A 27951-nucleotide genomic window follows, 5' to 3' on the forward strand; every position below is an offset into this window, starting at 1 on the left:
TCACCACTTTATGGCCCTTTGACTTTGCTCCCATTACAGAACAGAGCCACCCAGGTCAGCCCAGCACAGGTCTACCCTGAGAAGTCAGGCCCTGGGAGGAAGGGGAGAAGGAGCTTCCCTCTCTCTGTCAACAACCTACCATCTTATCTTAAACGTATGTCTCCAGGATGATGGTTTCTCATTGTATCTCATTGTAGGGATTAGTGTTGAACTTTTAAGCACACAGGCATGTAAAAGATATTGTAAAGCAGGCAATTAAAATTTGAATGACATGATATTCTAGTGAGCTGAATGAAATGTACTATAATAAGACTATCCTATACTTGACTATATACCTGACCTTTGGACTTTGACGTCACTGAGGGATTATAAAAGTTCTCTCCCTCTATTATGCTAAGGGGCAATAATGCTGTAAATACCACACAAAGGATAGGGCAATAATTTTAAATCTTATTAAAAGTTATTGATTCACTCCGTTAAGTTTTAGTTTGACAGTAAGTTTGTTACAGCTGATCAACATTACATGTATTTGGCCCTAAATGGACTGACCTACGATCTTTCATTGAGCATTTTCTAATCAGAGCGATATGTTGCCGTCATCTTATTATGAACCTGTCTTATACCCTTTATCACTTAATCCTGTGAGAGAATGGCTCCTCTAGCGTGTTGTATCACTCAGATATGGCCAGGTGCAAATGGATTACGGTGGTAATAGGATGCTCACTTAGGTGTGAGATGATTAGTGGTAATCTCTGTCTATTTATGTTCATGTTCCATTGGCAGAGTTGGCCTGATGAGATTTCAACAATGTGCCCTCTACGAGCCAGCGGCTAAAAGCCAGTAATTACTACGCATTTTCATCACTCCACTGAGCTGACAAAAATCAAGCTTTGCACGACTATCTGGTTTCCCACCACTAACACCACTGAGAACAGAGGCGAATGAGACAAAGTGATTGCTTAAACACATTGGAGCGACCTAAACACAATGACATGATAACTAGACAATTTAGAGGAATTGAGATGGTCTAATCCATTTTTACACAGATAATCTTATTACGTGGGCACAGGATATTCTCCAATATCATCATGTGAAGGTCCACATGCTCCTCACAGGCCACACCCGTCTTTATATAAACAGACAGGTAAACAGATAGTGTACAGTTCTGCTAACTCATCATTTATTCCAGGTGTGTTACACCTCTTATGTTTGTTTACCTGCTGCTGTAAGGTTTCCCTGGCACCAAAGTGCTGTTCTGGCTATTAAACTGAGGAAGTCAATGAATATTGACTAAAGAGACAAAATGATACATAAAATACATTATAAGGATACTATCTCACTAATTTGTGCATACGAAGCAAGGAGAGATGTCAAATTAGTTCCTTAAGAGTGTGTGCGTTCCTGTAATATCAACCACAAAATTCCCCCCTAATCTACTTCCTCATTCTTAGATTATGCCCCTCCCCTCTGTGGCTAATGCCTGACTTCCACCCTTCACCTGCTCCAGAGCTCCTTTACTCTCCCCATGCTCTCTGCTGTCCAGGCTCTCACCGTGCTGCAAAAGGGAGTTAGGATAAGCTAATTAAATGTTACCACGGCATACTTCATCCCTACTGGCTGCCTTCAGTGTTAGTACTCGCCTCCATCTTTTACAATGAAGAGTAATGGTCACTGGGGTAGAGGGTAGAGCTGGGGAATCCTGCACTTAGTCTCATACAGTAGATGCTAGTGCCGTGAAAGAGAATATTTCTTCAATAACCTACCTGTTCAAATAAATGATTCCCAAAGGAGGAATGTTAACGTTGTTAGGTTTTTTTAACGTAATGTTAACTCAGTTAGGTTTTTTGGGCCCTAAAGTAAAGAGGATGACATTTATGGAAGTATTACACGATCTGCCAAAGTATCACACGATCACTTGTAAGATCATATACTAATGAAGTGGCTTTACTGTAATAACACAGACAAAAACAATGTACAATATAGCTGGATGTTTCAGGCCCACTTCACCTCATACATTTTCTCTTTACACACTGCAAAATGAAGTGCCACATCACAAAATGGATCATGAAGTACAAAACCTCAAAAGAGCCAAGTCAATGGAAAAAAACAAAAACACTTCCATATACAACATTTTACATGTTAACACAAATGAATTCTGGCATTCTAATAACACGAGCACTCTTCCTTTAGAGTTCTGTACCTTCTTACAACCAAATGCATATTGTAATTAATCACTCCATGATATCAGTTATCCTTGCCAGAAATTTCAAAGCAGTTTTGTATGTAATGGCAACCCTCCATTACACAGTTCTCATTATCAAATAAATATCTCAGGACACAATTAACACTTTGTGAGCAAATGTTTTGTAATAGGTTGATTCAACACATTTCAGTCCGGGCTTTTTACATACAAATGAAAGCCATTCTCTGCCTAGTGATGTCTTTACGATCTTATAATAATATCTTTGAAACTAAAACTTGTTATATTGACATCTCATCTCTTAGGCCACACTATTTCAAATGTTCAAATGACAGAAAAGACAGGAAGTTCAAAACAAATACAGTGCATTATCTGGTTTTAGCCTTTTCTCAAAAAATGACTCCTTGAGTCCTCTCCTCCGCATTTCACTCGCGTTTTACTGAAAACGCATTGGAGGAGATGATCTAGGTTCTTCCTCTTATATATTTTCCTCCAATGCTTTTTGAGGACAAAGTGAGTGGAGGATGGAGGAGAGAACGCAAGCAGTCGTGTTCCTATCACTGAGAAAAGGCTCTGGACTAGTCACTTGGATGAATCTTCCCCCCAAAAAAACTCTGAATAGAAGAAGGTGGACTTGAGCTCTGACAATTGCACCAGATTCTGTTTGCTTGAAGTCTATACAGACAGTGCAAACTCCAGAGTGTGGGTTGCATTCACACATATTTGTCCATCACAGGTGCCCCAAGAAAAAATGAAGGCACAAAACAATGAACAAGTTATTGTATGTGTGCAGTGTATAATAAGGATTTTAACATTGTTGAGTTTTTTCCCTTAAAAGATTTTCCTTTGAGATGTTGGCTAACTACAGTATTTGAGTACAAATTGCAAGCTGAATCTCCTCAGGAACATTACTCTCTCCGTCCTTTACCTAAACTAACATGCTTGGTAACTGACTGGTGTTTGGATTACACTGTAGCATCAATACAACTCCACAACATAATGGTGAGAGTGCAAGATCGACATTTGATTCAACATGGAAAATCATCTTTCAATACCGCCATTCAAAATAAAGAAAAGGCAACAAAAAAATTAAAAAAAATATTACAACAAATTAAGTCTCTTGGGGTCTTCAAAAAAATGTCCAGTCAGACTGTTTAACAACATAACATAAGACTCTCCACACTCTGGCCAAGTGTTGTCTTGAGTGAGAACCTATTCCTGGTGGGATTCCTGCAAGTGAGTTCTTAAACCCTCCTGTTACTGTTTTCTGTCCTGTCTCAGGCAGACAAAGAGGGCGATTGTGCACAGCAAATCATAGCACCATGAGTTCCGAGCAGCTCTTTCCCCCCCGTCCTCCTGTGAGAAGAGGTTGGGGCGGTGTTGGTGAAGGAGGAGCAGGCCACTGTCTAGGCCCGCTCTTTGCGCTTCAGTTTAGAGGACTTCTTGACGGCCCCGTTCTTATTGAGCAGCTTTAGGACCCTCTCTTTGTGGTCCAGCACCTTCATCATGGTGTCCCGGGCCTCCGTCACCTGGTCCATCACCAACTTACAGCGCTGCATGTTACCCTGTGGACAGGCAAACCAAAACAGCTGGTTGGTAGCAAGAAAAGTACTGGAAACGATTCTGTAATACAACAGTCAATAGCTTATGCAGTTGATCTACCTTGGATGCTGCAACAGACTGACTTACTTGAGACGCAGCAGGCTTGCCTAAATGAGATATGTTCAGTAAAACACATTCACCTATGAGGTAATGCAGAGACTCATATACTGTACAATAAGGTGATTGGGATACACTCACCTGTATGAGCTCATTGATGCGGTGCAGTTCATCGTCGGCCCCAGCCCTCTTCTTTGGGATCAAGCCCTCTTGGAGGGTGGTGAGTCGGCTGTACACGTCATGCTCCAAACTTGACTAGGGTCAGAGGTAGACAAAGATGTTAGCCACAAAACCATTTAGCAAAACATACAAATTGCATATTTCAATGCATCCACACACATCAGTTACACCTCAAATCATTTACACACAATTCACATAACAGAGTGTGATGTCCTCTGGCTCCGTGTTGCAATAGGACATTCAGTATGAAAAGATCCTTTCCACCCAAAACCTGTTCTTAGACTGCATTGAAATTTAGAGATCTATTGTTACTATAAACCGAACGCTGACCTGCCAATGTGAGTGTGACCCCCCTCAGTGTGACCAGTACTCACCAGCTGCATCAGCTGTGCAGCACACAGGTGAATCTTCCAGCCCTGTGCTCGGCACGCTACTCCCCTCTGGTTGGCCATGTCCTGCAACGAGCCCTTCTTCTCCTCTGAAAGCAGAGAGCAAGATAGTAACCGGGGAGGAAAGACACTCCTACGCAGGCGACTGAATGGCGACTAATGAAGATTAAGTGGTAAGGAAATAGTTTTTTTGAGCATACGGAGGACAGATACTGACCTTTCACCCGGATGTCGCTGAACCTCTGGAAGTGATGATAGGCTGCCTTCCAGGGGTTACGGTAGTGGCGGAGCAAGGTAACAGGTGGGCGTGGCCGGACTTGCACATAACGCACCCCTTCCTCATCTTAGGAGGAAACCATATGAAGGGTTCATATAAAGAATGAGTACACCAGAAATTAGGTCAAATGTTCAAAGACCATATAAGACATACGGGGCTAATGACTTACCCACATACTCTCTGGGAGGAGACTCCCGCCTCTCAGCCCTACTGCCCAGAGGCCTGCCTGTGGCCCTCTCCTCATCTGTGCTATTAGTCTCCACCATCTCACTCTCCTCAGTAGAGATGACGTGCTGCTGCTTGCGGGGCTTCTTCCTGGGGGAGGCCCCTGGGATTAGGTCCCCTGAGGAGGGGGCGTTCAGGGAGGAGGCCTGGGTGCTGAGGCCAGGGGCTGACGGCAGGTTCACACTGGACACTGAAGGGGGGGGGATACAATTATTTGTGTGCTTGACACTTATGTTTTCTTCAAAACAGTAGTGATGCTTTTAGCTTCCTTGTTTACTTTTCTGTGAGTTCTCCATGTGGTAATAAGCAGATGGAAGAAAGACATGGTCCACATACCTGGCTGGAAGGTGTCCATAGGCTCCAGCTCCTGCTTGATCTTCACCTCTGGGCAGGTTGAGCTGACGGCACACGCTGCAGTGCTACTGGCTGCCGGCTGGGTGGGGGAGGCGACGGTGTTGGCCATGGAGGCAGGGACAGGGGGTGTAACGGCCATGGATGCAGGGAGGGCGGAGAGCACTGTGGTGGGCTGGGAGGGGGGTGCGGGCCCAGAGGGGGCCAGCAGAGTGGGGATGGCCTGGGACAGGTGCTGGGCAGGGGACGACACAGCCTGCTGCTCCCCTCCCTGAGAGGGCAGTGCCTCTATAGTAGCCATGACTGGAGGGGCCATGGTCATGTGGACCTCTGCTTTGGGTTTCCCACTAGTAGGTTCAACAAAGGGACAGATTCATGTTAGGGATTTGTAGTTGGCATCAATACTATTCCTAATACTAATACTAATTTCCATCACATGATATACCATCCATGTAGCAAAATCTCACCCTGCAGGACGAGGGGATCCTGCTCCTCTCACACCACCCTCTACTCTGCCACTGTTGGGCTCACCGGGCTGGGCTGGAATCAGGTTCTTACGAACACACCTAGAACAACAACACAGCAGGAGCCTCGTTAAACATATTCTACATCTACAGTAAGAATGAATACTGTGTCAGTCTCACTCAAACATGCTGTGTGAAAGCGGTGTGGTAATGTACGCTCAGTGGCACACTCACCCTTCATTGGCTGGCTTCTTGCGGAGGATGCTGGGTCGGGGGGAGGAGACCAGTGTGGGGGCACTGCCTACTCCAACCTGTGGGTGTGTCTGCACCATGGTGGCGACAGGCTGTGTGGCGCTGAACGTGCTGCCGATAGGACTGGCTACAAATGTGGAGCAGTCAGCCAACATCACCCCTGAATGGCACAAAACATTCATTTAATCACTTATTCACAAGCTTTGGTCCTGTTTTGATGTTTAGTGTCTCAGTTTATTTTGGATTACCTGGAGCTTTTGCCTCAGATTGTGGCTGCTGTTGCTGAGCAGAGATTGGTGCCTGCTGAATCCCCTGCGTGGTGATTGATGCAGAGGTATGTAGGCCCTGCACTCCCATTGGTGCAGGCTGAATGCCCTGCGCTGCCATTGGTGCAGGCTGGATGCCTTGGGTGCTGATCTGTGCTGACTGCAGGCCAATCCGGTCCACTGCCATCAGCTGCATTGGGTTCAGGTGGACAGTGGTGGCCACTCCCACTCCAGGTTGGTTGGGTAACCCTGAGCTCGGGGCTTGGGGGGTAACTGATAACAGGGAGCAGGGTATATTAGACAAATTCAAGCATACCTGCGAGACTGTGTTGTTAAATGTGGAGTTGAAGGTTATGAATCATTCTTGGGTGTGTGCTGAGGCTGGTGTGTTTACCTGGGTACTGGCGGATGGTGGACACAGAGCTGGTGATAGGGGTGTAGGTGTGTGTTAGTGGGTACGGAGACGAGGAGTACGTGGGCAAGAAGTACTGGAACTGCACTGGCACAGGTGGCCTGAGGGAGGCAGCAAACACAGTTATATTTTTAAGTATTACATTAGCAATGTATTCCCGACCTGTATTTTGATTGTTGTGAGACATGCAGTAGTATAGTGATGTCTGTGCTGCTCACCTGTTGTCACTTCTTGCTTCCATGGCGACTGGGTTAGGAGAGGAGCGGTGGCCAGAGATGGAGATCAGATTGGTCCTCTCTCCTGGGTAGTCAGGCTGGACTCGCGGGGAGGTGTGGGCTATGGGCTGTGGGACCACTTTAGCTGTGCACAACACACAGGGAACATCATGAGAAAATAAATACGCTTCAGACGAAAAGCTGATCTGAACGTCCAAATGAACACAAACAGAACCCCCACTAGTTTCTAACGTATAGAGCAGTGCTTTTTATTGTGTTATCAACTTGAATGTGCCTACGTGATTCATTGCACATGCTTACCAACAGGGATGGCAGAGGTCACTGCTGTGGCATGAGAGGAGTGTGAGGGCATCGTCATGGTGACAATAGTGCTGCTGGTCATTTGGGTGTGTGGCACAGTGCCTACGAAATGACAGAGACAGCATCATCTATCAGTTCACAGCCACACTAATTACTATATTGATAAGTGACAGCTACTTTTGTGGTAACATTACAAAAACATTTCAATCTCATGAGTTTTCTCTCAATATCTGCGTCAATCAGAGTATAGTTGACATGCTCAAATAAGGAACTGTCAATGATCGAATTAGCAAGGAACATGCAGTTCCACCTTGTGAACCAACTACCCCAGTGTTATTGTGAGCCTCTCAGACCTGGAATGGCCTTACCTGTAGTGGTGGTTGATGGCACAGTGTTAGTGGCAAGAATTGGTGCCACTGTTGCTGCAGCCACCGGAGTCACAGTGCTGAAGATAGATTTCTGTAATAAAAGTGTAAAAAAAGTATTTTAAAACATATTCTTCAACTTTGATATCAGCATATTTTCCCTGTTGATTTAAAGTCTTATCTCTGAGGAGCCCTCTGACCTGTGTCATAGTGTGTGGAGGCTGGGGCTTCTGTGATCCAATGGCAGGATGCGAGGGTAGGGTGATGCGTGTGGCCGTGTCACGAGACATCTGAGGCCGCTGGATGGTCAGCCCTGGGCGCCTGAAACAATAAACAAAGGATTTAACATCACAAGCCTTTTTAGCACTCAGAGCTAGATATGGTTTTAGATCTGAAAGGCACAGATGCTTTCATTCTCATCCATGTGATGAATGGGAAATCCAGTTATCTATTGGCATTCACTCCTACCAAGTCAGCAAGTGCATTATAATTACAGCTAATTAGCTACTCACCCATGCACCATCTCCCCAGAGTGTGTGACTGTTGGACTGATGACAGGAGACTGAGTCCGAGTAGCCGAAATGGGGGCCACCACAGTTGGAAGCACTGCAGTGGAGGTGGTGACAGCTGGGCGAGACTGTGGAGATAAGAGAGGGTTTTCAACAAACACAGTCAGTTTACCTTCTGTTTCTCTACAAGACTCCAACCATAATCATTCTATTGAAGTTGTAATATAAAGTGGAGCACCTGAATGGTCTGGTGGATGATATGCTGCACTGTGGGCTGGCCGGGGCCTGAATTTGCCCCAGATGCTGGCCGGAGAACAGTAGGCCCTTTAGAGCTTGACATCACAGCTGCAGCAGCTGCCCCTGGAAACCAAACATCACAACATTGTTGAGGCAATAGAAACTGCAGCATGGGAGGCAAAAGGAAATAAATGCCTTTTGACGGTCAAGCCAAAAGTATTTGTACATGCAAGCAAATAAATTGATAACCATTCCCCTCCAGACTGGGACATACCTCTGGGTAGATGGGAGGCGAATGTGTGTGGAGTGGCAGTGGGGGTTCCTATCTGCAGTGCAGGGGCACTGCTCCTAATGATCTGGATATTAGCTGGCATCAAGTGATGAAGGTTACTACAGTGACCCTGTAATAAAAAAAAGATATCAGTAACTAGCAAACCATAAAAATACATTTGTTGTTTGCCAACTGTCATTGTAATCCACTGAAGAAGAAGAGTGGGAACAAAGACATCAAGTCTATAAGCATGTGATGTGCAGTCACCTGTTGACCACTGATGGTTGCCACAGGAATGGAGGGAGTTGGAGCAATGCTACTCTCCAAGGTGACAGTTATGTGACCAGGCACCTTCGGGGGTATCGGGAGATTCACCTGGCTAGAGGCTGGCGCTGGGGCGATGAGGCGACTGGGCATAGGTGATTTCAGGACAGCCTTGGAAGAGAAAAAAAAAAAAATTCAAATATTTTCTATAGTACTGAATGGGCTGATTCTATACATGCTATGAGAGAAAGCTTACCTTCATTTGCCCCTCTGTGAGGGCGGCAAGCTGGCCCTGAGGGATGTGGACAGGAGGGGCAGACACTGTGACAGGGGTGCCAGGCTGGATGGGCACCTGCTGGGGTAGAGCTGAGGGCTGTCCGTGGGTTTGCACCTGTGGGTAGGGTCTCACCACAACAGTCTCCTGCTTGTCATCCCTGAATGACAGGGTTCCACCACCGCCGCTGGGCGGGTGATCCTGTGGCCCATGGTCAGCATCACGGCCACTGTCTAAAATGTTCATCATGCACAGAGAAAAACATTTGTTGGATTTCATACACAACATGCAATTGAGCAAAATACCATCAGGAGGAGTGCCACAAATAAAGTCTGAATATATTTTACCTGGCTGGTTTGAGGACTGGTTTACAGAGACCACATTTCCACCTGGGATCTGAGAATGTCCTCCACCGGACGCAGGCATTCCAGGTCTCGGAAATTGCTGTGAACTCATCTTCTGAAACACCACAACCTAGAGGGGAAGACAATGATTACAGACAAATGAGAGTAAAGCGCTCCTTATTTTGTCAAGCGTAAGCCTCAGTCGTCCGCTGTCAAAGGCACTACTCACGGATGTCAAAAGTCTAACTTACTTCCTACCTTTATGCAATAAAAATACGTTTTAGAAAGCCTTGGAGCATGCTCTTCCACATACTAGAGGGATGATGGGTCAAGAACAATACACTTTTCACTATATTTCTCAACGATTTAACCGACAACAATACTCGAAGCCAGCTGGCACTGCTGCCAGGGTTTGACATAGCCATCTAACATGGCTACTATCAAAAGCTAGTTATTGTGGAATGTACGGTACTGCTCTCTGGAATAAGAGGTAGTGCTTTTCTAGCTTTCAACGCTAGCTTGAATGTTTCTGCTTATCGCTCAGTGACAGAGGCTAAACCAGCTAGCTAAAATTGGGGGGCTAGCTTGCTAACGTTAGCCTGCTTAGAGCTATATCGTATCGCTAAAATAAACAGCAGTGTGTGTGTGCATAACTTCATATTTTGCAATATTTCTAGATCTCCAGGGTGTTAATTGTGGGCCATAGTTTCCTTAAAATATATATTTGACTACACATTTGCACAGAAGAATTAAACAAAACAAAATGTACCGTATTCGTAGAGTTACAATTTTTCCATTCGTCTTTTCTTTTCAACAACATACAAGCCGGAAGAATACAGAGCTCAGAAATGGACCTCCCCGTTTTTTGCCCAATGAGAGGAAACGATTAGAAATCCTTGACCAATAGCAAACGGGGGACGAACGATCGGTGTAGCTGCAAAAGTATAGGAAGGCGGCAGCGCAGTTCCCGCGCGGGGTGTATTCAGAGTCAACACTGTTCTGTATCGTTGTCTGCGTTTGTGGTAGTACCAGGCAAACAGTGATGTAGTGGAGGGTAAACCAAAGTAAACTCCGTTTTCCCACATTTTTATTTTGGTGAATAGGTTGGCTGCTATGTCAATGCTGTTTGCATTAGGGTTTACCCACCTATTCAATCCATGGTGTTCAGGTTATGTTTTTTTCTTTTTTGGATAGTACCAGATAATTTATACAAGGGCTGTGATAGTACACAACGACAAAGGACTCTTCCAATGACTGCAATACATTCATGTGGCCACCAGAGAGGAGCAGTCCCCCAACATTCATTAGGACAATGTACAAAATATAGAAGCTTGCTTGAAAATGTTTTGTTGATAAGGACAGGCCACCGCACGATGGCATTGCTAAGCCTTTGCTTTGCATCAATATTACATTCCTTGCTTTACCAATATTCATGTTTTCACTACACCACTAGTTCAGAAAATAATACAGATAATATAATACAGGAAGTACAGTTTCACAATAGTGTTGCACAGCTCTAACTTTAACACCACAAGCCAAAACAGCCATACCACCCACTGATCTTTATATAGGTAATGTTGCCATTATTTTACGAAGTGTCTTGGAATATGCAACCTGTTCTCTCATGTGAGACCACACCTGGGAGTAGACTGAGAAGGTGTTGTAGAGAAGGTAGCTTGTCTGATTGTCACCGGACATATCTCAACAATCGACATTTTTCAAGTTTCCTGTTTGGTTCCAGTTCAGATTTCATTCCAAGGGATTTTAATTCCGAAACAGAGAAGGATATCCACTTCAGTTGATCCACATGTCAAAGCTCACATTCCATATGTTGACCTCTGACCTGACTAGAGTCATATTTTGCAATATGCAAAGTGAAAGGGTTAAATGTCCATTGTGCATGTCTAAATTAATGATAACATTTACATTTTTGCAGGTTTCTGAGTTATAAGCAACCTGTGGTAAGTTGGAGAAATCTTAATTAAATTAAATTAATATTTTTATATAACTGAGCAGGGTCATAAATCAAAACATCAGCGAATGGGACCAGGGTCATAATACAGAATGGACCAGGCTGTGAATGCAATGTGAGACATAAATGGAAACCTGTAAGCCTACTGAAAAAATGGGTCAATATGAACGGGGGCCTCAGGGAAAGGGGTGCTGATCATTTTGGACATGAAAACCCTGCTAGCAGAGACGACAATCCCAGGCGTTCAGAATCATGTTACTGCCACATTCACATAGCCATTACATCACCCGGATACCTTGGATGCTTGGCCCGGCTTTGTGTGTGATCCTGCGGGCCACGGCTATTTTTCCATGTGTTATTTCTGTCACTCACCCTTATGGAAGGTCTCTGTTTGCCCACAGCATGTGATAGGATTGCTTAGTGCCCTCTGTGAGGTGGCTCCTCAGTTTTGCCCTTCATCACAACAGTTTGCAGATGGTTTTATTCAGTGTCTAACACTCTAATCAAATCAAATCAAAAAGAACCATATAAATATTCCAGCTGATTCACAAACCCTGTAAACAAAACTTGATGCCATGCAGAGCCATAATCTACTGACAGATAGAATCAGTGCCTTACTGTATTGAGCTTACTTAGGGTCAGAGAGTAGAGCCTCATAGACACAAGGGATGGTCTTCAGAAAGAGAAAAGAACATTCCCAGAATGGCATGCTATTGTGGGAATTTAACCTTTAAACTTGCTCCATTAAGCATGCTCCATCCTCCCAAATAGTACACATTCTCAGGGAAGTTTGGGGTTAAAGCTTGCAGGGTCCCTGCAGTTAAAAGAAAAATATACGCTAGAACAGTCACAGTCCTGTCTGCGACAAAACACATAAATAGCTGTCACCTCTCAGGCGGATTCTTAATACAGCATGCTGCCCTTCTGAGTGCATGCCGTTTGTTCCTCAATCCCACAGAGGGCGTGCCCATGGCGGCCAGAGAACTTTTCATCCTGATAAACACAGGACAGAGGATTATATAAAAGGCCCACTTCAGGCTGTTACATGTTGAGGTGTGAAAACTGAATTCTCCAGATGTGTCCTCCTACCCACCTACACCTGTTGGTATGTTGTGGTTGTGAAACCAACATAGCAAACATTCTCTGGATATCACATCGTGCATAGCAGTGGAACCAATCTGTAACGTCTCGCCCTGCTCCTTAGTTTATGTTTGTCTTTGTTTCATGTTATTCATTTATTGATTCCTGTTTATTGTTGTGTTCCTCAGCTTGTCTCTCGTTTCAGATACTTCACCACCTGCCCTTGTGTGTTTCCCGTCTGTGTGATTGTCTACCCTGCCCTGATTGACTTCACCTGTTCCTCATCACCCTTCACTGTGTATTTAGACTGTGTGTTCCCCAGTCTCTGTGTCAGTTTGTGTTTGTACCTTGTGTCAAGTGTTCTTTCCTTGTGTATTCCTGGTTATTTTGATCTCTGATTGTTTTTCTGACTTTGCCTTTTGCCTACCCCTTTTTGGATTATCTGCCTGATCTACCTGTGTACCAGACCCTGCTTTGCCTACCCATTGACTGCCTACCTGTGTACTGAACTTTTTTGATAGTAAAGACTATTCTAATGGATTTAAGTTTTTGTCTCCGAGTTGTGCATTTGAGTCCTCTGCCTACGTACAACAGACATTACACAATCTGGGTTATCAGGAAGTGTCTTTTCAGCGGTATTGTGAGTCACAAATATGATGACTGGAAATGAGTCTGTAGAACTATGTCTGAAGGTTCACCAGTCTTATCTTGTATAAAGCTGTAAATTCATAATGTAGAATGAATTAATACATTAAAGTAGTCAATACCCTTGTTAATACCATAAAGTAATACATTGCTCTAAACTATTTAGATGAGTCATAGTTGAATCAAATCAAGTGGTGACTTTTCACTTGAAGAATGATTCAATGTTATAAACAGGCACTCACCATTTTACAAGTGTCTGTTGCCAGAATTTGCTGAGAAAACATCACCTCATTCACAAACTATTCATAGTCTCTCTCCTGAGCCCCACCACACTTCACGTTGTGTTCCTAGTGCTCACAGGGTCTGATCTTAAAAAAAACATGCCTCTCTTTTGTCAGGAGGAAGAAAAGAGATTATTCACAGGTACACCTGGGGAATGTCTGAAATTGGGTCATAAATTGGCTCCCACTCTTTCTTTTGCCATCAGCTGACATTAAGTATTGTCAGTGGAAGTCTTTGATGACTCACAACACTGAATTAGTTAGTTTTAATTTATTTGACTCCTTTCTTTGTGAGCTATATCATTGCAGATTTAGGCAAATCTATGCAGCACTTTATTGCTAACAAGATTATATATTTTATTGGTGCATGATAAACCCTGATGTGTGATTTCCAACAACTACACCTGGTACACCTGGCTTCTCAATGCCTCACCTTACACTCCATTGCTGACTCATGGGCTATTGTCTTCCATTGCCCTGAATACCTCTAACGTCACAACTCAAGTGGGACGACTCCCTCTGCCAGTCCAGACACAGTAACACTTTGATTCATCAGTCACCTTACCCCTTCCTGTGCCTACTCCATCTGTGCTCATACTGTAGTCTAGCAAGATGAACCTCAGTCTAGGAACCATACTAGATGGTGAATGTCTATACAGCCCCATTGACTCACTGGAAACATTAGTTGTGTGTCTGCCACAAAGGCAAAAACATGAAATGATCATTTCAAATCATTATAACTTTGAGCCACATTTCTTTGGGATACTATAATGGCATGACGTATCATCATCATCGTAATAGTAAGGTAAAGGTCAGCCAACCCCAAGCCCCCAACCCCCAAATATGAAAACAGAGAAGAGAAGGGCTGTATGAAGTTTGCTCCACCACAATGGCAGACCTAAAATTGGACATTGACCTGATTTATGTGGAAAAGTGAAGGGGGGAAAACACATTCCATGACTGCTCCAGGCAGGAAGTTTCTGAATCTCCATGGAAATTAAGGCAAAACACAGCACTCTACTGAGTTATTTTTCCAAGTATTTCTCACAGAGTTTGGGGCAAAAATGCATCCAAAAGCCAACAGTGAGGGGCCCATGCTTCGCTTACTGGGCGTCCTCTCAATAGCTGCCTGACACAGTCGATTGACATTAACACACATGAACATGTATACTCTAAAAGCAGATGTTACTAGAACGGGTAAAAATGCACACATCTATTGGATGTACAATACTCTATATTTATTAAGTCTAGTGAGCACAAAGAGAATGTAGACTACACTAGTTTCCTTCCATCATCTCCTGTGTGTCCTTTATTTAACTAATCAACAAAACATTAATACAGTGATGTCCAACCGATTGCTTTGTCCAAACAAGTTTACTTCTTTGCAATCTTGATTCACTGAGGTTGTTTAGCTAATTTAAAAGCAAATGGCTGAGACTCACACTGATAAGATCCCTGATAGCCATTGATATAGGCTACTGTAAGTACCTTTTGGGAGCAAACTAACGTGATCATTCCTGGAAAACTCCAGATGTCTCTGGAATGCTCCCACTGTCCCTGACCACGATGCCTACAAGATGGGGGGTGGAGGTGGAGTTAAGGAAAATCTTGCTGAAATGGAGCGCCGTCAGGAATGAACCTCCCTCTGCAACTGTGGGGAGCTCAGGGGGAGCAGATGTTCAAACTTGGCTCAGCACTCAGTCACATAATCACAACCTTTCACCTATAGAACCACCAACATCACCCCAGAGGTATGTGTGTAAGGAAAACCACTAACACATTGGGTAGGATCTTAGGAAATGAATTCACAGTGCTCAAAATAGAACAAGGTAGGTGCCTATAGCCCTGGACTCATATAGAATGTATTTTATAGGCAGCTGATACAAATTATTGGCATGTGATTCTGAGCATCTGCAGCTGACTGTAGAAAATGACCAGGTAACATACTGTAGTAAACCATGGCGCATGCTGGATAACCCTTGTCCTGCTTGACAGAGACAAGGTGAGACATTCAAGAGATGCCAATATACTTAGCTCTCTTGCCTGAGCTGAGAAAAGTTGCACTGATCTGCCACAAGTAAACCCAGCAGGAGGGAGACTTGTGAAACATTTAAGGAATGCCATCTTACGCCTACCCAAGGGAAAGAAAGTAAGGCAAAATATTTACATTGAACGCCAGAGCTAGCTCAAAAGCACTCATTACAACAACAGTGGACATATCTCACATGGGAGGGCTGCACATGGTTATCCAACAGACAAGAGATCCCCTTGCCTGCATGACTACTGTTCAATCATCATTTGATTACTAATGCTGTTATGTTATACCAGATAAAGTCCCCTGCCTCAAAGTTTCTGCCAAATGCCCTTTGGTTGTAGTAGACTGTTTAGCAGCACTGTTCATTATCAACTGCCTGAAATCATGGCAAGAATATAAAAAAATGTGCTCCATAGAGTGAGAAGGATGAACATTATGAACAGTGAGAGGAAGGAGGAAACATTAAATGTTGCCATACTCTTTCTTAACATTATTAATCATCAGAGGAGTTTTCATTACAGAAAATGTGTGAAAACATCAGTTTAAAACATCTTCAGTGTTATCTGTAAAGGCTAGTCACGATGGATCCTTGCATAGGAGCTTTAGATAAGTGTGTAAACATGCTAGAATGTTCTGTTCCACTCCATATGGAATGAGTTTTACTGCACCAGGAGGGTCAATTCCAAATATTCCTCAGTTACTGAGTTGCTTGACTATGCGTCACTTTTCAGCTGTGCAAAATGCCACAGACATTCCTCCGAGGTGAGAGGTTTGTTTGATTAAGACTAATTGAAAGCAGACAAGTTGGGAATGTAGCATGAGTGAAGGTAAAACCCCTGTAGGCCTACAAATACCATGACAACGCTGCTGAATAAGGCATAGTGAGAGCTGCTAAGGTTTTTATACAAAAATGACATTGTTAGTTTCAGTTGTAGTGAACAACATATCAGGATGACATTTCTTTTCAGAAAGTACTAAAATACTAAATCAGACGAATACATAAAACAAAGGCCCCATGAAAACAGCTTTGTGTAGTTGAATTCCTAACTGAAGCAATACAGGACCACTTTCCCCATCTACTCTGGTCTCAAAACATTTATTTCAATGCATAAGTTTCAGCAGCCTTATAATGAGGTGTTTAAAAGGAAAGAACAGATCATTCTTGTACTTTCTATGTTTTGGGGAATTTGGCAAATTCTGTTATCTACATCAAACACTTCATTAGTCATTAGAACCACTGTAAAACAGCAATAAGTAGCTGTTTAATTGAAGGGACAATATAAATCAACTGTCTGATTTGTATCTTACTTCATCCATGGTCAATTAACCACATTGTTTGTCAACCAACAAATAGATTAGCACTGCGTCCTTTGAGAAACCTCTTTAAAAAGTTGCTACATGTACCAGCTATGTCTATTGATACCTAAAAGTGTTCGGAGAGACAGCACCACAGAGTGTAAAGGGCTCTTTGTTTCACCATTTGTGCTGAAGAAAATACTTTGCATTCACCCTGAGCTTGAGGCTTGATTGGGGCCCTGTATGGAATGTGCCAATGGTGTTTTCTGATGCAGGTTGCTTGCCAACAGTCAAGCAGGTGGCAGAGTTGTTTTTCTTCACCGAATAAAGCGGCATTCTTCACTGATGAATGAGAGATACCATTTGTGCTTGTCTCGGGACTAGGGATAAGATAAATAGTTTTTTTTACAATTTGTACTTGTAATACATGTCAGTTAAATGACTACACCCCCATCCTGCAGGCTTTGTCTTGACACAAGAGAAAATTACATACACAGGCCTTTAATATGTGCATGTTCTGCATGTTACCTTAAAAGAGAAATAACACATTTTAATGATATATATTAACGTTTTTATTCTATTAATGAAATGTTAATGGCACAAAAAAATTCCCCATTTTAGAAGTTCACAGCAACATCAACATATGGGTCAACCAGCTAGAGCAAGGTATCTACACAAAGCCCTGCATGTTTTATATAGTCATAACTTAAAAGTAATGCAAATCTTTGGCATTATGTTCACATCACTAAATACTAAAAAGAAAAAAATATACAAAATATATTAACTTCTCAGTTCAAAACAACCATTCATGTAAACAAAGTCCAAATAGTGAAAAGGGCATTTAAAAAGCAAACAGATCTGCCGCACAGAGCATTGACCTGCAAATGCATCGTGAGAGAAATAGGAAAATAAAAAAGCATTTGAAGAAAGTGAGGAACTGTAGAGTTTGTATAGTACAATTCTGAATCCTCCCACATTCCAGTTGAACACAATCATACACTTTTGCATTTACACAAAGAGGGAACTACATTCAGCGAGTACTTCCTGCTCCCACCCAATGCAAGCTGAAGTTTAATTTAGGAGCCCATGAGAAAGACATCCTGACCTCAGAAATGTGAGATACTCTAGCAATGAGGGGAAAATAGCATACTTGAATGAACTTGAACACTGGGTTAGCGTCAACAAATAGAATGGCAAATGGAGGCCAAATATGGTAAGCTGTTGCCATGTTACTGTATATAACTACTCATCGATTTAGATGCTCATGGTAGAACCAGCTACCAAGGCTCAGAAGAAATAAATAGACAGAGAAAAAGAATAGTCTTCAGAATGCATACCATTTTAAGGGGCATGGGGTCAGACTGTAGATAGCCTTTTTCTCAAAGAGGGAGCATTCCGTCAGAGAGGAATGTGAGAAGATTAGCTTCAGCTTGTCAGCGGAGGGGAGCGGCATACTGGGTCGTGGCCGTCTGGGGCCCAAAATGATAACTCGGCATCCTAAACATTAGGCCTCTGTGGCGGGCAATCACTCCTCCCATACATTTCCTTAAGATAATGAGTTGACATGCCCCCTCAGCTTCACCCTGAAAAGGAGGCTTTCCATTCTCCGGTTGAGCTGTGAGCAGGGCCCCAAACAGGCTATTAAACTGAGAGCGCCAACTGCATAGTTAATTTAGGGTGGGGAATGCTGAAGTTGGGTTAATCAGTATTTACTCAAGCACACTGTGGAATGGACTAATCCAAGGACATAGTGCGTAAGAGAAGGAGAGCATACTTCAACTGACTTTCCTGAGCCAACCCATTAGTTTCACAACATAATAGGAAGGCTATTTGTAATCATTCAACAAGTTACAACCAAAGCAGCCATGGACAGTTAATGTACACCATCCAAGGAATGTGGGTTATTAGACTTGGTATACTGTATGTAAAAAATAAAAATAAAAGGGGAACAAATACAGTATTGCAGAAGTCAAATAACTAGAGGGTTGGAGACAGACATTCAGACATCTTTTTTCTTCCTCTTCTTTCTTAAAAAGGCCCAAACAACACCACACACAAATGTCACATCACACTATGAGCAGCACTTATAAATATAAATTACATAACACCATACATATACAATATATGCCGTTACACAGTCTGATATCTGTCCTCCAGTTGCAGCAATGCAGAATCCGTTCCAAGTACCTTGTAGGATTCAGACTGTCTTGCACCTGGCAGATTGGTGAGAGGACATGGCCAACAAAGTTCTGAATAACATTTTAGGTGTGCAGAGACAGTCAAGAAAAGCTCAGCTCTCCTCTCTGCTACACGCTTCTGGATTCTTTTCTCCGGTAACACGTGTCCCTTTCAGTGAAACTGTCTCCAATGTCCTTTCAGAGCTCAGTCCAACAGGGGACAGTCTGTCTTGTCCTTGCAGGGGTGGGATGTACATATAGGAGGGCCTCATGGTCATCGACCTTGTTTTCCCTGTCCACAATGAATCCCATGGTTCAGTAACCTGAACTGTAGTCAGTGTTCAGTGTTCTTAAATAAGGATTTCTACCACTTCTGCGTCTGAGCTGCTGATGTTCTTGAATGTGTTATTGAGTGGTGCCTTGGTCTGCTCAGAGTTATCTGTAATAAAAAAAATGAAACAATTGCACATCAGACAAAATGCAGGATTTCAGCTCCAACATGACTGATGTCGAACACAAGCTCAGTAGGCCACTAGACACAAGCAAATCAACTGTAATGTTTGCTGCTTGGAACGCTACGCGCAACCTTGAATCTTGCACACACACAGTCAAGGTTTCACAAACAAAGGTCTAGCTTGTATGAATGGGTCCACTTCCTCCCTCTGCCACGACCCTGGATCTGGTTACATTTTAACCAACCCTCAACCATCTGAGATCAAAAGGACAGACCTCCATAAATCCATATAATCACTGTTCTCAACATTAACTCCATCATACTTTCTCTATATATATTTCATAACATAGCTTCAACATCAATGTCTACAACCATGTGCAGCTATGGATTAAAACCTAAGCTTGGTGTGATATTTCTGGACTAACACTTCAGATCTACTTCCAGCCATCCAGGATAAGAGAGGGTACACACCAGACGCATGTGCTGAGGTTGTCTCTGGAGCTGATAGTGTGCTGGGCTCCCCTGTAAGGTCAGCCTCCTGTGAGGACACATCACACTGGGTGCTGGAGTCCCGGCTCTGGGGCTTAGGCAGGGCACGGGGGTGGGGGGGCAGCGAGGCAGGAGCAGCAGCCGTCTGGTCATCTGAGAGGCTCTTCCCTACAAGCGCAGACAAAAAGAGGAAGCTGGTTAATTACCGGATCACATACACACACATGCAGCACCGCACACAAACATCTGCTCTGGGAGCTGCTTCCCATGTCTATTCTGGATCTGCTATTCTGGAGCGGGAGACGAGATGCATTCTGTTTCAAAAGATGTCGTCTATTTGAGGGACACCATGGGTTGTCTCCCCCAGTTTTTTTAGGAAGTGCACATTCTGCCTGGCGACGCAGACCAGTCGCCAGTTGTCGCCAATAAGCATGTGTCATTTATTTAGATACATTTCTCTAGGCGGCTGGAGGACCTGTAACCCTACATCCTTGTGCACTCACCTTTGCCCCGGGCTGTGTGGTCACGGTCTGCTGGGCTGTTGGAGGCCACAGTACTGATGGAGGGGACAGACCTGGCAGGCCGTAGTAGACCCTGCTGCTCCAGCCTGCCCTGCTCCCGCCTCGAACGTTGTTGGAGAACCTTGATCACAGCATCCTTCTCAAGGAGCTGGGCGTGGAGGGCTCGTATCCTACACACACACAAACACAAACCACAGATTAAGTACACATGCTTAAGTACAAGAGATAATTACATAAATGTAATTGTCGTTTCCCATAATGTGGCAAAGAAAAGCTTATGTACCTATTCTCCATCTCCTGGTGTCTGTAACTAGACGGTGGCAGGTCTTCATTGAAGCTGTTGTTAGGTGAATGGCGGGGGGAGTGGTTAATGATGGTTGTATCTCTGTAAAAAAAGAAAAAAGAAGATTCCATTGAGATACTACATTTGATAAACATGGCTACTTAACCGTGAAAGACTGGGACTATCTTTTCTGTGACCATAGGTCTCCACACTCACCGTTGCGCTGCGGCAGTGGCAGCTGCGTCCATGGCAAACTGTCTCATGGTGCTCTCTTCCAGGTACTTCTGCTCCCACCTCGTGATGTCTGCCTCCAGGGCCAGGATGCGCTCCTCTCGCTCCCTCAGGTGCTGCTGCACAGAGGAGGAGCTCAGCTCTGAGGCAAGGGGGCAGGGCACCTGGCTCTGGGACTGCCACTGTCAGAGGAAAACAATGGGTGGTCAACATTAGTTATGTCAATAAATCCTAGTTTGTTGTGTTGTAGACATGGTATTCGGGAGGGTAGGGGTGGGTGCACAGCTCTGTGTGTTGAGGGTCTTCTAATCACCTGTTGTGCTCTCAAGTTCTTCAGCTCCTGCTCTAACCGTGTGCGTAGCCGCAACTCCAAGGATTCCCTCTTCTCGCAGGCGGCCTGCAGCTGGGCCAGGGCGCTCTGCAGACGCTCCACCTTCTCCACATAGGCCCTCTTCCTACGCAGCTCATCCTCCAGCTGCTGGTTGCGGGACTGCGCAGAGCCAAGAGCCTGTTCTAGCACCTCCCGTCTGCGCAGCCACTCCTCTCCGGAGCCACGCAGACGCTGTAGCTCCCTCTCTAGCCGCTCGCGCTCCCTCTGCTGCTCCTCATCTGAGAGAAAGAGAGAAAACCAGGGAAATGACGGTTAGAAAAGCTGAGACATCACAACTTTTACTTAGGCTTCCTATTGGCCTCTGAATACTAAGCCCAATCAGTGGGTGAGTCTCATGTCATATGGGTTTCTGGGATCTAAGGAAAGTTCAACTTAAGAACTGTGACCTCTAGAGGAAACAAGAGCATTCATATTTTTTCAATTCCTTAGGGGATTCTGAAGTTAAGGACTCAGGAATGCAGTTGCCCATTTCTGTAAAGCAGGTCAATCAAGCTGCCACACTGCTAAACATCTTTCAGGGAACCATCTTATAACCAATTATATAGTTGTGCAGTGTAACAAAAATGGTACATCTCCATGAAGTGTGAAAAACTAGAAAGCAATTGTCCTCTCTACCCCATAAAAGAGCCAGTGATTACACAACAGGAGTGCATGCCTGACTGTGGAGGGAATGCAGACTTCCTCTTATCCACTTATGCACACAGGCATGGCTTTGTGCTCAGCACAGCTCTGGAATGCCTCTAAGGCCATGCAGTAAAACAGATTTGAAAAATAATGCATAAACACATAATTTATCATTCTGTAAGTCATCATTCTGATAATTTATCATTATCATGATCTACAACTTAAGGCTATTTCATATGCAATTCTGTTTCAGCTGCGGCTGGATCAGTTTTGTTTGAGGTACTCCATGTAAAACCATTCTGTTTCTTCAATAGCCACTTGAGATTAAACATTGGTATGAAGATCACTTTAAAGGTGCATCCATCATTCCATGAGGTCTATAGGGTAGTGTGAAACTGAACATTGTGATGCTGTTACGCAAGTACAAAATAAGGATCACTTTAAGCAGATTAAAAGTTTCCCAATTGCTGCTGCTAGAAAGGAATGTCTTCATAATTGGGAGAGGGTCATATTAAAAAAAAATAAGCAAAGCTACGTGACCAATCATGACTTCAAATACTGAGGTAGAGAAATGCCCAAACATGGAGAGATAGCTAGCCAGGGGTCATCTTGAGTTGGGAATGGATGCCCTGGAGCCCCAGTCCTATTAGTTCCCCTTGAGGAGGGAGCTCAGTAGCTAGCTATGCAGCTCGGCCGAGGGGGGAGGGAGGCATTCCCAGTACACGGAACAGCCTGAAATACCTGAAAAAATTCCAGGAATCCAGGCCGCATTTACTGCCACAGTGAATAATGGCTGGCGTTCAAGTGCCAAGAGCAACTCTTAGCATAGGAGGTGGAGCAGGGTATGTTCTCTCACCAGGCCTCAGCCTCAAAACACACCAACTTATTGTGGCATACTAAATTGTCACAGGAGAACTCCAGTGCCTGCCAGTGTGAATAGCCTTCACTGACAGATCCGACAACGCTCTTTGCCTCTCTTACTCCATCTTATCAAATTCTATTCAAGAGGTTATGAAATGTAATCATTACCCGAAGTCAAGATTTCCTCTCTCATACCATGTGGGGGAAGCATCCAACTTACTTTGCTCTAGGAGTTTGGCAAAGACGTGCTGCTTCTGGTCTGCAGATTCAACTTCCTTAGCCACCCGTTGCTTGGTAGCTGTGTCCAGACGGTCTGCAATTCAAAGAGAGGAAAATCAATGAGGATTTCTCTATTGTTTATCTTTATTGAGCCACACTTGGGGAAACTCAAAAGACTTACTGAAATCAATCCATTAAAACCAGTGGTGAAGTGTGTCGTCACGTTAATGTGACCTTACCTCTAAGATCTCTGTTGAAGTCATGAAGCCTCTTGATCTCCCCCTCTAGTTTATTCCTCATGGTCTTCTCTAAGGTTTCTCGCTTGGCAGAGCCTTTCATTAGTGTCTCGTAGGCTTCTGATATCCTCTGGATTTCCAACTCCAGCTAAGAGAAAGACAGAAAAAGACACTCTCAATTTGAAGCCATTCCCAGCTGAGCACTGAGCTGTGGTCACTTAAACAATCTGAAATGGTGGTTTATGTTGAAACATCGAAATGAATATGATCAAGCAAGACATAAATGGCTTGGTTGGCCTATTCATTGTGTATGCCTACAGGCAAATTACTCTAACACCCAAGGAATCAACATTCCTGAACGAACATTATGAGTCCCAGGTGTCAGTGCATTCACCTCCCCCTTCATGGCAATCTGCCAGCGTGCTGAAGAGCACAAAGGAGCCTGACGTGTCAAAGGCATTCCGGTTACTGAAATGGGAACATTGCTTTCCAACTGTATGTGTTAAGACACATAACAGGTAGCACATCTGTGAAAATTCCCACCAGTTGAAATTAAAGCTGTTAAGCAGTCGTAAGCTTCTGTGTATAATGGGTTGTGTGACTACAGTTAAAGTTTAAAAAATGTCCACATTCTGAATTGCCAGACTGAGGGGGAAGAGTTTGAGATAAAAGTTGACTCAATGTGCTTTAAAAGACAAAACAATGTATGTGTGTCTGTCTGTGTCACTGAAAATTAGGAAATAAAACAATCTCTGTGATCCTGCCATTGCTGACATTCCTGCGTAGCTAGACAGTTAATCTCTCTGATATGCAGCATTGGCAAACACTACCGCTTTATAATTTCCTACCTCCACGCCCGTTATAAACCAGTAGAGTTTGATTCTTCATTTAGAACTATAACTGAACTATAACTATTATTACACAATGTTAGATTTGGCCACACACTGCTGTGATTTCAGTTATTTCAAGTGTCCGATCGGGATCATTCAGAAAGAACAAAGGAGGTTCCTCTCACCTTCTGTAGCCTCGCTGCCTTCTCATTGTAGCCCTCCAGCTCCTTCCTAAGCCTCTCATTCTCCCTCATCAACATCTCCATCTGAGCTGTGTTGTTGCTGGAGTTGCTGTTGGCAGCCATGTAAACCTCTGGACCAGCAGGGCTCACTGTGGTGTGGATGCTGTGGCGTACCACCTGGGGCTGGGCAGCCACATACCTGAGGAGGGGAGAGCAGAGGACACTGTTTAATTAAGTAACAACTCAGTGAAGATGAAAAATTTACATAATTCTTGTTGAGAAGCATGCCGATTCTAAATAGGTATAGTTGTTGAGGTATCTCATATCACACTAGCAGCAATGATCCACTGTTTAGTGCCTTTTAAGTTGTGTCTGAAATGTAATTACCTGTGATGCTCCGAGTGGAAGGGAGGAGGGGGCTCTTTGTAGTACTGTCCATGCTCCTGTGAGTGGCTGAGCATATATCCTGGAGGTCGGACCAGGAAGGGATAGTCCGGGGGTGGGCCACGCTGGTCGGGGTACTGAGGGACCCCTGGTCCCTCGTGTGCAATGGGGCCAGCATGGTGATTTGACAGCTGTGGGTAGCTGTGTGAGGAGCTCATACGTAAATTGTCTCTGGATCCACTCCTCTCCAGAGAGAGCTGCATGAGGCGCTCACTGAGGGAGCGTGCATGTTCTCGTTTCAGGTCCCATTGGCTCTCACCATGGTTACCCATGACCTCCATAACAGGGCCCGCTGGGCCAGAGTGACTCCTCTGAGAGGCAAGGTACTGGGAGTGGGCCTTGGCCTCCTCATAGGTGGGTAGCTCCTCTCCGTGGAGCTGGTACAGATGGCACACAGGGCTCTCAGAGTGCTGGTAATCCCCCTGGTGCTCCTGGCCTTGGGGCTCTTGCCGTGTGGACATCTGGAGGAACTGGGACTCCTCCTGAGTGAGGCTCTCCAGGGAAGAGCGGGGGCTGCCTGTGCCTCCTCCGCTGCTGCTGCTGCCCCCACGCAGGGCCTGCTGCTGGATGGCTAAAAGTGTGCGGGTGTCAGTGGGGTTCCCGTAGCGGAGCTGCTCTGCGATAAGACGGTGCAGGACCGTGCCAGAGGATTCCTCTGCAGTTCTCATCTCAGTCAATGGAAAATGAATGGAGACGTGTGTGGAAGTAGTAGTTTGGATAAGAAGACGACAGATCTAGGGAGAGATCAAACATGAAATTTAGAATCCATTGACAGATCACAGCAGCAAACTGATAGTATTATTGGCGAAAAGAGAGGCTGTTTGTTCCCTCTGGTCCAAAAACAGCACATACCAGTAGTGTCTTTTCAGCGTGCCTCATGCCTCAGAGTCTATTCCCATAGTAACACCACATTAGCTTATAAATACCACTGAAACCCTCTGCTATTTGGAGCTTCTAACAAAAAAACCAATCGCTTGGGATGACCACTACCTGATATAGGCTTGTCAGTACTATAAACAAGCCTATAAATTCAGATTAGGTTATTAAGTAATTAGATCTTATTGTGAGACTTCACCAAAAGCAAGCATGCCTTGGCTCAACAGCACACATCTAACATTCACCTCAGACATGTGGCATTATTTTGAAAGGAACTTTCTTGATTCTTGGGATACAGTGACAAAAATACAGTGATAAAGAGTAAGTACTCCTAGAAAATTATAGTGGTAATCACTAATTGCAGGGTTAGGGTTAATCAGTAATTTCCTGCTGCAAATGATGGCAGATTCCATTCCATTGCCTAATCAGAGTCTGACAACTTTCATAAGCTTCCCCTTGCACATACAACAGTTAGAGTTAGAGGTCTGATAACAGCATTGCTGTCTCAATTTGCCTGAAATAATAAAAATAAATAATGCAGTGCAATACAATGTCCTGGTCTATAGCAGGACGGCTAGACATAGTCAAATACCACGACCGACTTCCCAACATTTCAAAGTTATAAAGACACTTTTTAAACAATTACAATTACACTCACATAGAATTAATCGTCAGATCGAAGAGATATTGTTCAAATATCAACATAATATAATAGAAACAGGATATGCGCCTTTCTAATACACTTTCTGAGACATCTGAATCCACCATAAATCGTAAGGAAACGTACTACAGAAGCAGTAAAAAAAAATCTTACCAATTTACAGTCTCATCACGGATATAAATTATGGACGGCGTATATTGTTTATATTTCGGTTTTCGAAAAATAATCCTAAACGTACTTCGTGGAAAGTATTCACTTATCCTTGTTTGTTCCTCTATGGGCGCACTGCCGTGTGCGCCTGAGAAGCTCTTACAACAGACTGAGCAAGAGCGAGCGAGCGCTGGACTAATAAATAACTGAGAGCCGATTGTTCACTGCGACTGGAATGTTTGGAATGCGAGCACTCCAAGTCCCTCTGGGATCAAAAGCAGAACCGCAGAGCGCATAAAAAAGGGGGCAGGGCGAAAAGAGTCGGAACTGCACCACCATCCATAGCCAGCTGGTTGTCGCCTGCCTGTGTAATGTAAAGCGGTGTGTTTTGTTATCAGTTGGGAAGATGGAGTAATTAGCTATAGCATGCTGTGCATAGAAAGAGAAAATTGGATCACTATTGTGAAGCAGAGCTTTAGTTTTAACGGCCAATATTATGATCTTTATTCCTTGTATACTAATCTTAGACGTGTAAAGTAAACTGTTCTACTCCCAGTGAATAACTATTACACACACACACACACACACACACACACACACACACACACACACACACACACAATTAATCTCTCTAGAATCTCTATAGTATGTTTGATAAGATACATTTATCAATTTGTACCTCAATCAAAATCTTTAAATAAATCCCACCACAAATGCAACTAAGATGAATTGAGTTTCAAACAGGCCAGATATGTACAGTACTCATTAAATTGAAGCATTGATCGTTATTGCCTTTCAGGGCCTTTTGTTTGCATGTGCCTGGTAAATATTTAAGCCATGGCCCGTGCCAGTTAATTGCAGAGTGTGTGTCTGTGTGGACACGGAGGGAGAGGGGCGGGTGCGAGGCACGCTGCCTGCCAGCTGTCCATGGAGTGAAATCCCCTTCCCCTCCTTAATCACGGCTCTGAGAGATGCATTGTTCTCGCCACAGCAGACATGACGGGGACAGCCCTGCCATCTGCTGTTCTCCCCTCCACCACCATCACAACCAATACCAACCAACCCCAACCAACCCCCTGGCCTGGCCTGCATTCTTCACACAGATGCATGTGGGGGACGCTGGGATCAGCTGGCAGAGGGGGTTGGCTACATGCTGAAATAGGTGAGAGGGGCTTTATGGATATATATGTATAGTGGAGCCACCTGGAAGGATCTACTAGTTTTCTTTGGCCAGTTTAAGCAAGTGATTTGACTAAAGCTTCTGGTTGTTATATTTGTGGAGTAACAAGCCTCTACTTGCCAAACTCTTTCAGTTACATACATAGAGGCTTGTCTCAAATACCCACATCTCACAGTCAAATTAGCTCCTGGTTATTTGCATGGCAGTTGAGGTCCAACTGTTGCCACATTTTTGTTCAGTCATTGCGGGTAACTGTCACCTGCTGACATACCAGTCCTCCACTGCTAGCTCAGCATGATTACTCAGGATATTTCCACATACTCTATATCTTGTTAAAAGAACCACTTGGTCCTCTTTA

The 27951-nt window shown here is 44.1% G+C and overlaps 2 protein-coding genes across 2 annotated transcripts; both read right to left on the reverse strand.

The window, feature by feature from the left end:
• Nucleotides 1-1923: 1923 nt before the first annotated feature.
• sap130a (Sin3A-associated protein a) lies at nucleotides 1924-10301 on the reverse strand. Its single transcript, XM_083671148.1, has 21 exons — nucleotides 10245-10301; nucleotides 9479-9605; nucleotides 9114-9364; nucleotides 8861-9028; nucleotides 8597-8723; nucleotides 8324-8445; nucleotides 8089-8213; nucleotides 7777-7897; nucleotides 7580-7670; nucleotides 7212-7313; nucleotides 6894-7035; nucleotides 6658-6776; nucleotides 6246-6536; nucleotides 5980-6157; nucleotides 5749-5847; nucleotides 5267-5628; nucleotides 4875-5120; nucleotides 4646-4771; nucleotides 4414-4517; nucleotides 4001-4114; nucleotides 1924-3765 (listed from the first exon to the last, which is right to left on the reverse strand). The coding sequence occupies exons 1-21, from the start codon at nucleotides 10293-10295 to the stop codon at nucleotides 3607-3609; spliced, it is 3225 nt and encodes a 1074-aa protein (XP_083527274.1). The 5' UTR covers nucleotides 10296-10301; the 3' UTR covers nucleotides 1924-3606.
• A 7037-nt stretch (nucleotides 10302-17338) lies between these two features.
• Nucleotides 17339-26620, reverse strand: amotl2a (angiomotin like 2a). The gene is made up of 11 exons (XM_083672255.1): nucleotides 26417-26620; nucleotides 24670-25460; nucleotides 24286-24481; nucleotides 23274-23418; nucleotides 23036-23128; nucleotides 21253-21548; nucleotides 20925-21121; nucleotides 20709-20810; nucleotides 20408-20595; nucleotides 19887-20072; nucleotides 17339-19400 (listed from the first exon to the last, which is right to left on the reverse strand). Exons 2-11 carry the CDS (start codon nucleotides 25392-25394, stop codon nucleotides 19312-19314), a joined length of 2217 nt encoding a protein of 738 aa, XP_083528381.1. The 5' UTR covers nucleotides 25395-25460; nucleotides 26417-26620; the 3' UTR covers nucleotides 17339-19311.
• Between the last annotated feature and the right edge of the window lie 1331 nt (nucleotides 26621-27951).

The sequence above is a fragment of the Argentina silus genome (genome assembly GCF_951799395.1).
Source record: "Argentina silus genome assembly, chromosome: 6".
Classification (NCBI taxonomy): domain Eukaryota; kingdom Metazoa; phylum Chordata; class Actinopteri; order Argentiniformes; family Argentinidae; genus Argentina; species Argentina silus.